This window comes from Cricetulus griseus, assembly GCF_003668045.3.
Source record: "Cricetulus griseus strain 17A/GY chromosome 1 unlocalized genomic scaffold, alternate assembly CriGri-PICRH-1.0 chr1_0, whole genome shotgun sequence".
NCBI classification, from domain to species: Eukaryota; Metazoa; Chordata; class Mammalia; order Rodentia; family Cricetidae; genus Cricetulus; species Cricetulus griseus.
Window position 1 is genome coordinate 32,044,470 of NW_023276806.1, and position 15,874 is coordinate 32,060,343.

Below are 15,874 nucleotides of genomic sequence, written 5' to 3' on the forward strand. Positions count from 1 at the left end.
TTAACTAATCACAACAACACTGTGAAAGTTCCCACTTTCTCAGCCACTATCACTTTGCAATAACAAGCAGAGAGCTAAACAAACTGGGAGATCAACAACATTTTGTCGACACACCAAAACAGTGAAATTACAATGCAAACCCGTGTTCCTCGTGTGGAAAGTAAGGCAAATGGCTATAGCACATCATAGGTCACCAGAGCAGAAGTTGATGGCAGATACCTCCTCAAATCCAGTGTGAGTTAGGAAATCATAAATTTCGATGAATTAGGAAAGCTCATGGTAGATAATATTAGCAGATTTAAAAACTCCCTGGGAACATAACCTTTAGATTCTTCCAAACTTTGATGAATTTAACCTATCCCAGATCTGCTTTTCACTTATAACCATTGAATTTTGAGTAACTTTAGAAAGGCATTTATTTAGCTCACAGTTCTGTAGGTTCAAAGGCCAGCTGCAAGAATGACATATAATCATAGGTCACAGATGCTTCCTCTCCCCAAACTTCTCTCTGACATCATTATAGACATATTTGCTACAGGTCATTTAACCTAGCACCTATCCCTTTCAAAATGATTATAGGAAACTAAAGCAAATCCTGAACCACAGACATTTTGGGAATGTTGGAATTGTCAGACTAGGAATTGAAGGAAGGAAGGAAGGAAGGAAGGAAGGAAGGAAGGAAGGAAGGAAGGAAGGAAGTTTAATGGGAAATGGACACCATGCAAGAACAATGAGTGTTATAAACAGAGAGCTCAAAAGTCCAAGAAGGCAGAAAAGGAAATGGTAGTCATCATAGGCCTTGAGATGCCACCATGAAGAGCATACTGCACGGGCTCCACTCCTTGGAAGACTAGGCACAGCTGAGAATCATGGAATTTGGGGATATGACAACTGCTGTTCACAAAAACTGAATAGGGAAAAACAACAGAGAAAGTCAGAATATAATATCCAATAAACATGATATGGCCATGAAATATACAATATCCAGACAGGGAGAAAGCAGAAGAGAGAAGAATAGAGCTATGTTTGAAGCAACAAGGACTTAGGAGTTCCCAAAACAATTTGTCAAACATGTTGGCTCACAAAAATAAATAAAAAGGAAGGAAGCCCTCCCCATCCCCTCTCTGGTGGGCACCTTGACTGACAGGCATCGAGGTTAGGAAGTTCTCTAACATCTAAACAAAGCCAGTGAGAATGCAAGGAATAACTTAAAAGTGTAAACATAAAATGCTAGAGCTCTAGACCCTGCTAGATTTCCCTTCAAAAGTGATTAAGAAATAATTCAGTCTTTCTAGGACAGATGAAAAGTGGGACATTGTGTGTGTGTGTGTGTGTGTGTGTGTGTGTGTGTGTGTGTGTGTGTGTGTGTGTGTGTAGGACATGGCGGATGCAGCAGGGCACGAGGAACTGTTGAGCAAAATTCTTCAGGGGGAAAGACAATGGTAACAGCCTGAAACACAGCCAGGCATAGAGAAAGGAACAGCACCACCAAAGAAGGAATAAGTAAGGATGAGAAGTGCAGATTCATTCCACAGAAAGAATTTGTTCAACTGTCTATGCACACATGTACATGGGTAAAAGGGGAGCAGCAGTGTTCCTGAATGAGCGTGAGGTTGCAGGAAAGTACCTTTAAAAACATAGTGCACACAGGGTGTTGGTGGCATATGCCTTTAATCCCAGCACTCGGGAGGCAGAGCCAGGAGGAATTCTGTGAGTTCGAGACTAGCCTGGTCTACAAGAACTAAGTTCCAGGACAACGCTGTCTCGAAAAACCAGAAAAAAACAAAAAACAAAAAAACATAGTGCACATCTTCCCTTCAGCCACTTAAGTGCAATGCTTTGCACAATAGATGCTCAGAACAAGCTTGTTGAATGAAGAAATATTCCCGAGGACATGAGTGTGTTCACCTCAGTGTCACATGAGTGTCAGACATTCCATTGTTTTCTAATAACACCGATTGGATGAATGGCGGTTCTCACTCTCAGATATTCATTAAACCTCTGCTATGGGTTTTAAAAATATCCTAATTGATTTCAAAACTCCATATGTGCAGCCTGAAAAAACAAGATTCTTAACTAATCTTTTTATTTCTGATATTACCAATAAAAGTGTCTGTCTCAAGGAGTATGACTCAAAAATAATTTGTATTATCAATAAGGAAAAAATAACACATTTTCCTAATAACTAGGAACAACACAAACATTTTTATGATAAAAAATAAAATGGGAATGACAGCAGCAACATATAACATTCTCTTAAATTTTCAGTTTTGAAAATAGAGCTTTAATTATAGATTATAGATGTTTGAAGAAGGCTAAGGCATTTAATAAGCTGCCATTACATATTGAAGAAAATTTCTCATCTGGGTACACCAATACAAACACTTTAAATCGGAGAACTAAAGAAGACTTCATGCTCCAAGAGGTGTTTTTGCTATGGGGAAAGTGACCTTTTGTGCATTAGATGTAATAATAGTATTTTTCTCTAATAGTCTAAACACTTAAAATGTTTTTGTATTTATAAATGATACCAGGCGTTCCCATTAATTGTACTACAAGCCTTAAATAATGAAACTAGCTTTTCACCCTCCTAAAACAAAAAAGGACTTGAGAGATGTCTCAAGTTTCTCATGGAGTCTCACCAGTACATGCTATATAAAAAAGAAGGGGCTTAGCAGAATGACAATGAGGATGAAAATTAAAGTTTTCATTATTGACTCTTTTTCATAAATCTATTCAATTCCCTCTACTGAGTTTCTTAAGAAGATTGAAAATATTCATTCCAAGAGTTATTCTTTTACACATTTACCTATGGCTTACAGTGCTCCGACAAATCTGTATTGCAGTATATACATACTCAGTGCATGGTGTATGTACAACACATGTGTCTCCTGGCAGTTCCTGATGCACATATGTCTCACATGAAAAAGAGCAAAATATAACACCCAACACATGCCACTCTGTCATAACATTTTTTAATTTAAAATTTTAATTTTTTGAGAACCTCCTACATGTGTATGGTATTTACATCATTCCTATTCTTCCCTTTCCCTCTCCTATTCCCTTGTATTCCCATGCTCCCTCTTCATCCATGACCTCATCTTCAGTTATTACTGCTACATAAACGAATGTATGTATACATATACACACAACCTTCTAAGTCCATCTAATGTTGCTCATTTTTAGGCTGACCATTTGGAATGTGAAAACCTAGATCAGGTGACTTGTCCCTACAGAAAGCTGATTCTCCTTCTCCTAGCATTCAATTCATTGCCTACGGCTCTTCATCTAGGGGTGTGACCTGGTGAAACAGCCCTCATTCACTTTAGAATGTCAATTGGTGTTACCATTATGCAGGTGTTGTTTAGGCAAGCATGCTGTTGAGATTTCATGGGTGTAGCTTCTCCATCATGTCTAGAAGACACTATTCTGCAGCTGTCCCTTTGGTTCCTACAACCTTTCTACACCATCTTTCACATTTTTTTCTGAACTTTAGGTGTTAGAGTGGGTTATAGGTGTTATCAATTAGAGCTTGGTCAACATTCACTTATTCTCTATATTTTGAACATTGTGTAATTATGCCATAGTCTCAATCTGTTGCAAATAGGAGCTTCTGATAAACTTGAAATTAAGATTCTGCTGGTGAAATCACCACACACTTCAGATACAAGACTTGGAGGAATTGAGCTGGAACTGACATGGAAGCCTCTTCCCTGAGAATTAGCTCTTATAATATCAGAAGATGCTATGCAAGCTGCCAAGAGAGAAGAGCAGTCAATAGTCCTACCCAGCCATAAAGCCTGTGAACCACATAATGACCTCCCTGGCAGACCCCAATGGTGAGGCAGTGACCCTTTTATCTTAGAGTAATCCACAGCTGTCTAATTGAACTTGAGGCTAGATCCAGAAGAAAGAGTTATGCCTGATACTGTAAACTTGGCTAAGTACCTATAGCAGGAGAGGTCCTAGACCCCAAAGAACCCACTACTGACAATTTCTTAAACAAATAACATTTTAACTGTATTCTGAATACTGTCAATTCATTTGAATTGAAGGCAACTGAGAAGAAATGCTACTTTCTTCCCATTGGCCCAGGTGTAAGGCATAAATTTGTGACATTGTCCACCTTGATGTCTCTCCCAGCAACACAAGGGTTACTCCTCAAGTTTTATCAGTTTAAGTCTACACATGAAGAATCTACTTAACAGACCTTACTAGCATACTGTTTACAGTTCGAAATATTCATCTCTCAGAATGTAATATACATGTTCACAAAATTCATTTTGCTTTTTTAAGTCCTTCAACTGTCTTCTGTTAGTGAATTTATAAGACTCCAACCAATGAACTAATTATGTAATTTATTATGTTAATAATCAGGTAGTCAAGTGGCCTTGAAGAGTGGATCAAAGGAGGCATACAAGGCATATTCTCTCTTTAGGAATTCTTTTTGTGTTTGATTGTTTAATGTTGGAAGCAACTGCCCAAGTGGTTTCCAATATCCCACAGTAGTTCTTGTGTCTTTAAGACTGTAGTTTTCTTAATTACATTTAATCATAATCATTGTTTATGACTGGGTGTAGAAACAGAAGGACTCAATGCTCTATCAAAGGCTAACATCTCTGCCTGCAGGCCTCTCTCTTAGAGACTCTCTTCTAGATCAATTTCTTTATTTTCTTCTGTTAGCTGTCAGATAAATCCATGTCTATCACCTTGGCCCTTTCTGCCTTCCGAGTTGTTAACATGATCCTGGAATATCATGGTTGTATTGGGGTATTAGCCATGATGAAAGATGATTTTAGAAACTCAGGGCAAATCAACAGAACTGTGAAGACATATAAGCTTTCAGGTTCAGGAGGATTTTCTCACTGATTCCCTAGTCTATATGTAAAGGAGACTATCAATGTTCTGCAAATAGAAATGGTAGTGAGATCCCTGTATTTAAAATAGCTGGAAAAAAACCCTTTTCCTCATAGAACTCCTTCCAACCCTTGCTTTTTATAATGTGAAATCTTTCATTGAAAAAATGAACCAATAAACCCAGAACTCTCTCTTAGAGTCTGGTGACTGTCATTCTAAAGAAACCATTCACAAGAAACACACTGTCAAAACAGCCCCAGAAGATAGAAAGGAACACAAGACACCTTCCTTCAATGGGAGTTCAAGAATTTATTTATCCTGCAACTGACTATGTGTCCTCAAATTTCTCCACTATATCCCACTGATAGCTTTAAGGCCAGACATTTCTATTATGTTGAAAATGTATACTCTTCCAAAGATGCTCCTTTTTTCCTCTTTGTTGATTTCTAAAATAATCACATATTCTGAAGCTATTTCATATCTATATTTTGTTATGTTTCCTTTCTAGTCAGTTGAGGAAAATCTATATTTTCAACCATTCTATTTCAAATCTCTAAAACTGGATATATTACTGGACTGTATTTAAGCCTCATTTACTAATCTCATTTACTGACAAAACAATTTGATGGTAGCTAGTGATAATTCACATCACATACTTTAAATAATAGGAATGATTTTAAAGCACCTGTACTCAGAGGTTGAGTTGCCTGATTCAGCATGTGTTAAACTATTCTTCCCCATACCTAAGTGTTCATCCTCAGGTCCTGAGGCAGTGACAACACAGATAAACATCCCCACTATGAAACTAAGAGTTCCTACCCAATGAACTAAGTTATATAAATGGAAAAATGTTTCTCATGACAACATATAACTGTAAATTGCATTTTGTTTTAATGTGAACTGTTTTTTATGTTCTTTGTCAATTATTTTTCTGAATTATGGAATGAATTATGAAAAACAATAGATACTTATTACCTCTTTAATTTAATAAGGAATTATAAGAAAGCCTATAAAATATATAGTACAGATATCAGTACCTAGATATGTACAGGAAAACCCCTGTGTCATGTCTTTTAACTAAGCTTATTGAATAATGATATCATGTAGAAATAGCAATACATCTCATACTGAGGGGACAAAAAGCAAAATAGATGCATTTCTCCTATTAAATAAAGCCTCACCCCATTCTGTTGCTACTGTGGCACAATCCCTGCCCAATAGCAAAGAACCATCCCAATGGGGTATCAGCAGAGCCTCAGCAGGGATCTGTAGGTGCCCGCCATTGCCTACACTTCCTCCTATTCCTGCTGATGCAGTATTAGAGAAGGACTACTAAACAGATTTAACTCAATGCAAAGTTTGATATAATAATACAAAATGAGAATACAATCTCAGATATAAATCACATCAAGAATCAGAAAAGCTCGATTTGATTCAGAAAGCATCACTAGACAGCAACACCAAGACTACAATGCTGACAATTACATGACAGGGACTCTCAGTTTGCCAAATAAAAAAGCACATTAGTGACCAAACAAGAACATACTTGGGATAAGTAAGAACAGGAGGCCTCTGAAGAAAAACAAAGGATATACAGAAAACCCAACAACAAATCATAGAACTAAAATACAGAATAACTGCAACATTTAAAGACTAAATTGATAAGCTCAAAAACAGAAAGAAAAAAACAAAACAAAGATTGCCAAAAATCAACCCCAAATTGGAGAACAGAACAAAGCAAATTACTCAAGTGTACAAACAGCCTGCAAACAAAACTGGGACAGGACACAGCCTCTGAAACCAATGGGAGTATAAGAGCAACAACAGAATTCATAATGTCATCACTGCTTCAAAGCAAATGAGAAAGAAAGCAACGTTGAAAGTATTCAAAAATGTCTAAAAATGTGCAAATCTGGCATACATAAACCAACATTTTTCAAAAGACAAAACCAACCACAAATAAGAGAAACTAAGAAGTGCAAGCCTAACCACATTAGAATCAAATTTCTGAAAACAAGATAAAAGGAAAATCTTGAAAACAATCAGGGAGAAATAATACTACCTTTAGGGAAATGATTATTGGAATGATGGATTTTTTTCTTAGTAATGTATAGAGGTAGGAAGTGACACATCAATGAAGAAACATGGCTGGGGGTGGAGCATGTTTGCCTAGCACTTAATTCACAGTACAGAAGAGAGAGCGAGAGGGCGGAAGGAGGGAGGGAAGGAAAAAGGATGAACAATCAAAGAAACAATGGAGAAACTGGAAAGAGAAAACTAAGAATTTCTTGCTAGCATGCTGTCCTCAAAGAATACTGAAGGGGAAAGTGTTCTGGTGCATCTTTGTAATGCAATACTCAGGAGGCACAGAGAGCAAAATCTCCATATCTATACCACATCAAAATCAAACAAACAAAAAAATGACTAAAGAAAGTGCAGAAAGAAAACCATAAAGAAGGGCTTTAGGTCCATGAGGAAACAGGATGCCAGAATGAACAATTGAAAAGGTAAGAAGAGTGAAAGCTCTGAGAAGACGCATTGGTTAAAGGATGACATGGGCAGTATGAGGACACCAAGGGATGGGCTGTGCCGATGGGGACAAACCTATACTCTAGACCCATGTCTAAGCAGGTTTTGGATACTATTTTCCCAGATATACACAGACCACAGTATGGCAGATGGATGTGCATGGCTGCCTATCCATGCTCTAGCCTTCCCTTTTATCATGATAATAATTAACTGTGTTTCTGTGCTAGCCTATATCATAAGATCCAGGGGAGTCATTCTCATCCTGGGAAAGCTTTGCTCAATGGATAAAACACTTTTGAAAACACCACTATTTCTTTTTGCTTCCTTTGGAAGTCAGTCTGACAACTGAAAATAAAGCAATCAATTTGGAGGACAGGTAGAGCTTAAGATGAAGACAAACTCACACATTAAAGAAACCAAACAGAAGGATGGTTTCATACCACTAAAATATGACTTAACTAAACCTATTACTAAGCTACCTTGATATCAATATGAAATATGTTTTGTTATTGTTGTGTACTTTCAAATGCATTGTGACCAGCACAATACAATGCTAGAGAATATTCATTAAAAGAGTGTACTATAATTATAAAATTCTATCTTATGGTTGAATTGTTAACTTGTTTTCTCTTCTCACACACATATAAGCATGACACAGTGAATATTTCTGGGCATAAAACTTTACCTGGATAGTTCCTGTGGACTTATTCCAAGAAGTCAAATTATTGTGAAATGATAGCTATTTTTTTAATCTCTTAAATAATTAGCATCAAGATGATTTCAAGTAAGTGTATCCCTATTCAGCTCCTGCCAGTCATGCCTGTGAACTGTTTGGCTATATGCCTTCTAGGAGTCCATATCTCCCCTTCACTCTTGTTGATTTAAATCAACAAGATTTAAATTCTGATTAGCTTAAATGAATCTTGAATACCAGGGTTATTTCTCTGGATTCTTCTTTTATAGAAAATACATTTCAGAAGTGATGGAAGAAGTCTTCTATACATATGTTTCTCTTATTGGTTGATGAATATAACACTGTTGGCCAAGAGGGAATCAAGATAGGTGGGAGCAGGAGACAAAGGGTATTCTGGGACGTGTAGTAAGGAAGAAGTTGCCGTGTGACCCCAGGAGGAGAGGACACATGAGTCTGGCCTTCTCGGTAAGATAAGACCATGTAAAAATACATATATTAGCAGTGATGGGTTAATACTTAAGACAGAGCTAGCCTATAAGAAATCCTAGTCACTGGCCAACAGCATTATAACTAATAGAGTCTCTTTATATTATTTGGGGCTGATGCAGCACTGGGACCAGGCTTGTGGGTAGAGTTACCATAACATAGAAGCTTTTAGACAATTCAGTAGAAACCTTTGCACATGTCAGCCATTTTTGTAAAACATTCCCATGGATAGTGCAAAGTGGAACACACTCAGAACAATTCAAAATGTGAACAACACAGTGCTGTACTGTCTCTCTTTTTAAAAAAATTAGAGTGGAAAATCACTTAAAATATCACAGTAGTCCTTAGTTAAGACTATGCAATGAGAAATATAATGCTGGAATTAAAATAGTTTTCAATTATATAGCAAAAATAAATGACCCATAAAGCAGGTACTTACAAGTCAAACACCAAGTAATGGAAGCCCTCTTCCGATATACTGTCATGAAGTCTCACTGAAGAAAAGAAAGAGAAGAAAGTTTGTATTAGTTCTGTAGACTTGTTGCAATTGTCTTCAGAAAGACAAGTCCTATGATGAGATCTTCCCCTTATTTCAAACTTTTGATATATCAGTATAATTCACCTCAAGGCCTGAGTGGAGAAAGACCCTGATCTGGGCTTTGGTTCTGATCTACCTGAGCTTAAGAAAATTACTTAAGTGTTAATGAAATTAGTATATGTTCTAAATTGCTGGAGTTTAAATGAGAAAATAAAAGAAAGATAATCTATATATTGCCAGGTAGATGCTATATAATGTACTGATCCCTTTCTAGAAACCTTCGAGGTAGAAGAAGAGAAACTTTTTTTCAACATTAAGTTACTGATTATTTGTAAAAATGTGGATTTCCCCTAGTCTTTAACATGGCAATGAAGTCTAAAATGTAGGTAACACATTTGGCTCCTGAATTCAGTCTCAGACCTCAACACATTTCACTCTTCAGTGCATGGTAAAGTAATCGACACAGTGTGGTGTTCTCCCTGTCTTAGCAGTTTGTCATCACTCTTGAATCCTGGGATGCAGCTAAATTGAAGCCCTTCCCCTTCTTCAGAATATAGAGCCTACTTCTCGTCAGTATTATGAAGTGGGAAGCACACTCCTAAATCCCTGCATCTCACCCAGAAAACCAGCACACAGTGCCCTGTCTTTCACAAAGTCATATCAGGATCTGGGAGGAAAATTGTCACCAAATCTCATTGTACCTATATGTCTAAAATAACAGATTTGAAAGTGATTTTCCTTTGATTTTCATTGTTTGAAGAGTGTTGTTCAATTTTCTAGAATCAAAGATGCCCTTGTCCCCTGCTAAAGAAAAGGAAGAGCCTAATTTGATACTGCATGTTCTGTCCATGACTATTCAGCACAATGAAAGAGGACAGCCCATGGCCACTAACTTTGTTTCCTTAAAAGACACAGTACCAGAGATACCTACACATATGGTGTTTAAACAAATTGAATTAATGATATGGATACTTTAAAATATCTTTATAACTTTGGGATATAAAATAGAATTTCTGTGATTCAAACCCTGCACATCGCTGGGTGTTGGTTGCACTCGCCTTTAATCCCAGCACTCAGGAGGCAGAGACAGGCAGATCTATGTGAGTTCAAGGCCAGCCTGGTCTCCAGAGCAAGTGCCACGATAGGCTCCAAAGATACAGAGAGAAGTCCTGTCTCGAAAAACCAAAAAAGAAAAAAAAAAAAAAACTGCACATCAGCAGACCACCATTTTCTCTGGTTTCAGAAATAAGCTCCAAGTGGAGGTGAGTTCTTCAAAGTCCAGATGATTGAAAAACTATTCAGAGACTATTATTTCAGTTGTAGCTTCTAATGACATCAGGAAAACTATTTTCGTAGTACGATTCACTACTATCTTAGTGGTAATCTATTTATTGTAAATGATCCTTATTCAGAAGTGACCAGATCACACAAGTAGTTCAAAGTCATATTATCAAATCTATAATAACAAAGCATTTATCCAGAAATCATGTGATGGTGGATCAAGACAAACCATTTGTCCAAGTTCAGTGCTTCACATCACATACGTCCAAAGTATCACGTTTGGCATTTAATACTAATCAGTGGCCTTACTCTTAGGACAGACAAATCATCCTTGTCTCTTCTAGGATTAACTTGTGCATATAACCCTCCTTCCTTTTTTATGTCCTTCCTAATCTCCTTCCACTCTGCTTTTGAAATAAGAAATTAGAAAGACAGAAGCACATATGTTCATCATTATTTTCCATTCTAAACAGAACTGTGTGATTATCCTAGTGGGTGTGTTCACATGTTTACAGTTGTGAAGGTGGTATGGTTTTCTTCTCTAATTTTTAACTCTTTGGCTTCACCTTAGACTTGATCTCTCTGCACAGTCTGCATGACGATTTTATAGCCAGACATAAACAGGTTCTCAGCAAGCTTTGGTGGTCAGCTGAGAGTATTCCTCATCTTCCATCCTTAAAAAAAAACTTAACATATTCTTAAGGATTGAAAATGTGTTTACCCATATAAAATGTTACATCAATTATTCCCTATAAATAACAGTTAATTCATTTTCAAACTAGAGGAATTGCATTGCATTCTGTTCACACAGCTGTTAGCCTGAGCTCGACTGCCAGGCAGGCTCTCAAAGCAGGATGGCAGCTATGAGCTGAACCAGATCGTACCACAATCTTGTATCAACTGCTCTGCAGCTACCATAAGCTGCACATATGGGTGTACACAATTAAATTGTGTGTTTTTAAGAGAGAAAATTTAAAGATAACGAGAAAGGCATTTGAGAAAACAGATTAAAATACATCAGTGCTTTTTGACATTTTTCTCCAAAGTAACATCAAGTTTAAGAATAAATAGATAAATTTTCATAAAGCAAAACAATATTGTGATGGCTGAGAATAAAAATTTAAGTTCTGCAACTTTAATGGTAGGTCTTGAAGAAAATGCTACTGAAGCTAAAATACTTTTCATGGTCTAATTTACTTGCTCTCTCTATGCATAAATTTGATGGTTTGCATTCAGAGTGGCATTACTATTTCCTCTTCCTGCCCTATGTTGTTGTATAATTTCAATGCAATTCCAGCTAAGCAATAGAAGGGACTATAACAGACCATGTCCTTGTATTATCTGAGAAAAAAGAAATTTTAATATGATTAAAATTTGTTACTAATTTTAATATTCAATTGCATTAAAGGAGCAAAAGATAAAATATAATTGTAATTCTTAATATGTCAGGCACAATTCAAATGATTTTCTTAAGAGTTATTTTATTCAATGTGCATGAGGATCATGACTTTAAATGTGATGGATTTTTATAATGAATGTGCACAGTATTGGAGACATTAAGGTAATATCCATTTACAGTTAGCATGTGGCCAAGCTAGGCCCAAACTCAATGTACTTTGTGGACTTACTCATATAGATAGATATAATCAAATGAGAAATGACGTGCGTGTGGGGAGGAGTGGTGTGAGTGGTGTGTACGTGTGTGTGTATGTGTACGTGTGTGTGTGTGTGTGTGTGTGTGTGTGTGTGTGTGTGTGTGTGTGTACGTGGGGTGTATGTATGCATGCACATGAATGTATATATGTATATTGCTTTCATATGTGTTTGTCTGTGTTAGTGTGTATGTATGTATTTGTATGTATGTGGGGTATGTGTATTTGTGCATTTCTGTGTGCATGTATTTATGTGTGTACATGTAGATATTTATGTTTACATGTGTATGTGCATACCTATATGTATTTAGATATGTTTGTGTATCTATATTGAAGTGCATATATTTATATCCAAAATGTATAATGATTATGTGACTATATATATGTGTGTGTGTGTGTGTACTTATGTGTTTGTGCAGTTGTGTGTGTTTGTGTGTCAGCAAACTCCTCACTATCTTGCAGCAAATTAAAAGGTCAGTGTGTGACGCTGTTTAAAGGAACAGCAAAAAAGAAAGAAAGAAAAACAGTACAATGACTAGAGAAATAAAGGTGGTGCTAAGTGAAGAATATTTTCCACAAAAAGAGAAAACCATTTTGAGCTTCAGTTTAAAATGCGTTGACATGCAGTATAAAGATTTAGAGAAGACACGTTAGACACAGGGCTAGTGAAGCCATATTTGCCTTTGGCTTATCATTCTATAATTCTTAAAACGGTGTTACTTGTATGCTTCAGATTATGAAAACAATATTGTTCCATGACTCGGATATTTATTTTGGTGGAGAGAAAGTGAGGAAGAGAGAGAACTCTAGTGTAAATAGAAAACCCGTCAAGGGTCCTTCGTAGGCACATCATGTAAAAACACACATTTAGCAGTTTTGTCAAAAGAAAGTAAGCAGTAGTTTGGCATGTAGCTCAACGGCATAAAACATACTAAACACGTGCAACACCTCTCGGTTAAATCTCCACCAACCCCCACACACACACACACAAATACTCTACTACATTACCATATGGAGATGCACTTTCTTTACTAAAACCCTGACAGAAAATGAAGTCCTTTGTTCACATTTAAGTACTACTTCCTTATGCCTTTATTTCTCGTCCTCTATGAGATGAAATCACGGTCATTCATTATTATGATTTTTGTGACATTACTCAGACAACATGCTCTGGTTCAAGTTATAATTATTATAACTTGTTATGATTATACCTCTTCTGCACAACTCAAATTCAGGACTTTTCCCCACTAACATTCATCATGGAGATGAGCAGTCAATCATACTTGTAGATTGCATGAACTCATCAGGGTTTGAGTCTTTTTGCAGTAGTATCTCATACCCCTTCCAGCTTGGCTATGTAGTCTGCTCTAAATGATTAGCATGCGTGAAACCAGCAGAGCCTTCAGAAGCTCTATATATGGCAGCTGACCTCTTGGAAACCACCTGCTGTGCTAAAAGAAAGGTGTGGTTAGACTACTGAAAGACAAGAGGCCAAGTGGAGAGATACCCTGGAGAAAGAGAGGTCACCCTGACATTCCATCCTGAGCAGAGCTCAGAGCTAAATGTAACCGCATGAGTGACCTCACCTCCAACTGAGCAGAAAAATCATCTGATGAAGCAGTCAAATCACAGAACCATGGCAAATGACAAGCGGATACTATTTCAGACGACCGAGGCTGGGATGCAGATGGTTAAGTAATGTTAGACAAATGCATGGGAAATATTTAATCTGAAATGTACAACTGTCCTCAAATGATTTTTCCATATCACCAGCATTTTTTAGTGAAAAATAATAAGCTTGGCCTAGAAAACAAGCATGAGTTACTACAATCCTCTGAAGTTAAGCATGGTAGGGTGACACTCTGCCAATGTTCACAATACTAATAAAATATTTCATAGCTAGCAGATTGTAGTGCATTCTCATAAGCACCGTTTGTCAGCTCTGAGTCACGGTTCTGATTATAAACGAGGCAGATTTTGCATTTTCAGCCTTGTTGATGTGCAAGGATGGAGGGAATTGGATTCAGTTCACATACTGGGATGTAAAAATGGCAGCTTGTAAGTCAGAGCCTCCTTAGATTCCCCTCAGTGGTTAATTATAATTCACAGCTAGAGCCAGTCCCAGCCAAGTTAGGTCATGCAACACGCCAAGTCTTCCCCAGAAGAGGGATGCCAACACTGGGTTCATTTGTGAATTTTTAAAATTATGCTAGTAGGAGAACATTTTTAAGGGTCAAACAACAGTACTCCAGAGGAATTGCAGCTCAGACAAAGCTGTTCAGTTTAGGGAGAAGACTTTTCAAATAGAAAACAGAAACACTGAAAAATAATTTCGAAGTCTAATATTTGTCAAAAAAAAACAAACAAACCCCTGAAGGTAGATCTGCAAGAGTATCCTGTTGTACATAGTCTCTATCTTTTTATAATACATGCAATATAAATTAACAAATGGGATCTCTTTTTATATTTTAATTAATCACATTTGAAAATTCACATAATCTATTTCTTTGATATATGAGTCCAGGACATGACTCATTTTATTTTCAGTCAGTAAGATATAGCTAGATGTAGGTACACACACACACACACACACACACACACACAACACACACACACACACACACACACACTTGTGCATTCACACACAGATGTTCACTACTTTGTTCGGGCTGTGGTTTACGACACTAGCATCTGTACTTTGATTTTCTCTACTCCTCTTGTCAACACATTATAATTCAGGAGCTTGACTGCATTATTTGAGGTTAGGCAGAAAATCTATAGTACATGCTAAATTTGGATATATGAACACATAAATTTCTTTTTGCTTCTTCAATTTAAAACTTTTTTCTTGCTTATTTATCTTTGAGGCAAGGTTTAATTATGTATCTCAAATTGCCTAAGACTTAATATTAGGCTCTCTTGTCTTAGTATCCAAAGTCCTGAGATTATGAAACACACCCTCATAGACAACATGAGAACACATACATTTCTAAAGATACAAAAAAGTGATAATTTTTGACAAAATATCTAGTATTGTTCTATTAATAAATGCCAGTGAACCATTTTTCAAGGATTAAAATTATTTCTACTTCCAAAAGAACAAAAAAATTCAATAAAACTTCATTTTCTGGTAGTGACAGGAAAAGTTTATAATTCCAACTTAATATTAACCAACATTCAATTATATTTAAAAGCAATTTAGTATCTTAAGAACAAAGACTGAAAAATAATGGAGCACTTTTTGAAGTAATCAATTCAATTATTATAGAAAACTTGGTGGGAAATTCAATCCACATTAATATACAAATTATCCTAGCTGTGTACAAAAAAGGGTGGAATTTAATATGATTCCTGGAGGTGCCTTGTTGTGGAGTAGAAGTCCTTGTACTCACAGAGAAGCACTAAGAGAACTAGGGATGTTAAGTACACAGGGTTGTCTCCTCAGAGGAAGAGATAAAAATCAAATACCTTCATTTCATCAGAAAGCTCAGAATCTTACCAGACTTACCAGAAAGCCAAGAATGGATTTTGTGAATGACCTGGTGGCCTTTTTGTTATCTGTGGAGGCAGACCTCACCCATCTTTTACTATAGAGGCAGTCCTCACCCTAATTCCCCAGAATGATTATCCTAGACTCTACCCTCCCTAGACAATTACCCCACCCCACCCCCGACTTAAGGGAGATGTCACATATGCTTTATGGCCTAATGACCTCTATGCTATGGGGCAGAGACCACACTAGGTTCTAGACCTTTGGCTATAGAACCCACCCTCATGGTCACATGGACTTTGTAAAAGAGTTTCTATGTAGTCACACCTTAAGCTTTATTGTGCACT

General features: G+C 36.8%; 1 protein-coding gene across 3 annotated transcripts in view; it reads right to left on the bottom strand.

Annotated features, from left to right (window-relative positions):
• LOC100752268 (calcium/calmodulin-dependent protein kinase type II subunit delta) overlaps nt 1–15,874 on the bottom strand; it is a 244,069-nt gene that overhangs the window by 104,648 nt on the left and 123,547 nt on the right. For all 3 annotated transcript variants that reach the window (XM_027395664.2, XM_027395667.2, XM_035450695.1), the window contains exon 4: nt 9,006–9,060. In XM_027395664.2, the coding sequence (XP_027251465.1) occupies nt 9,006–9,060 (55 nt within the window). The remainder of the gene's footprint in view (nt 1–9,005; nt 9,061–15,874) is intronic.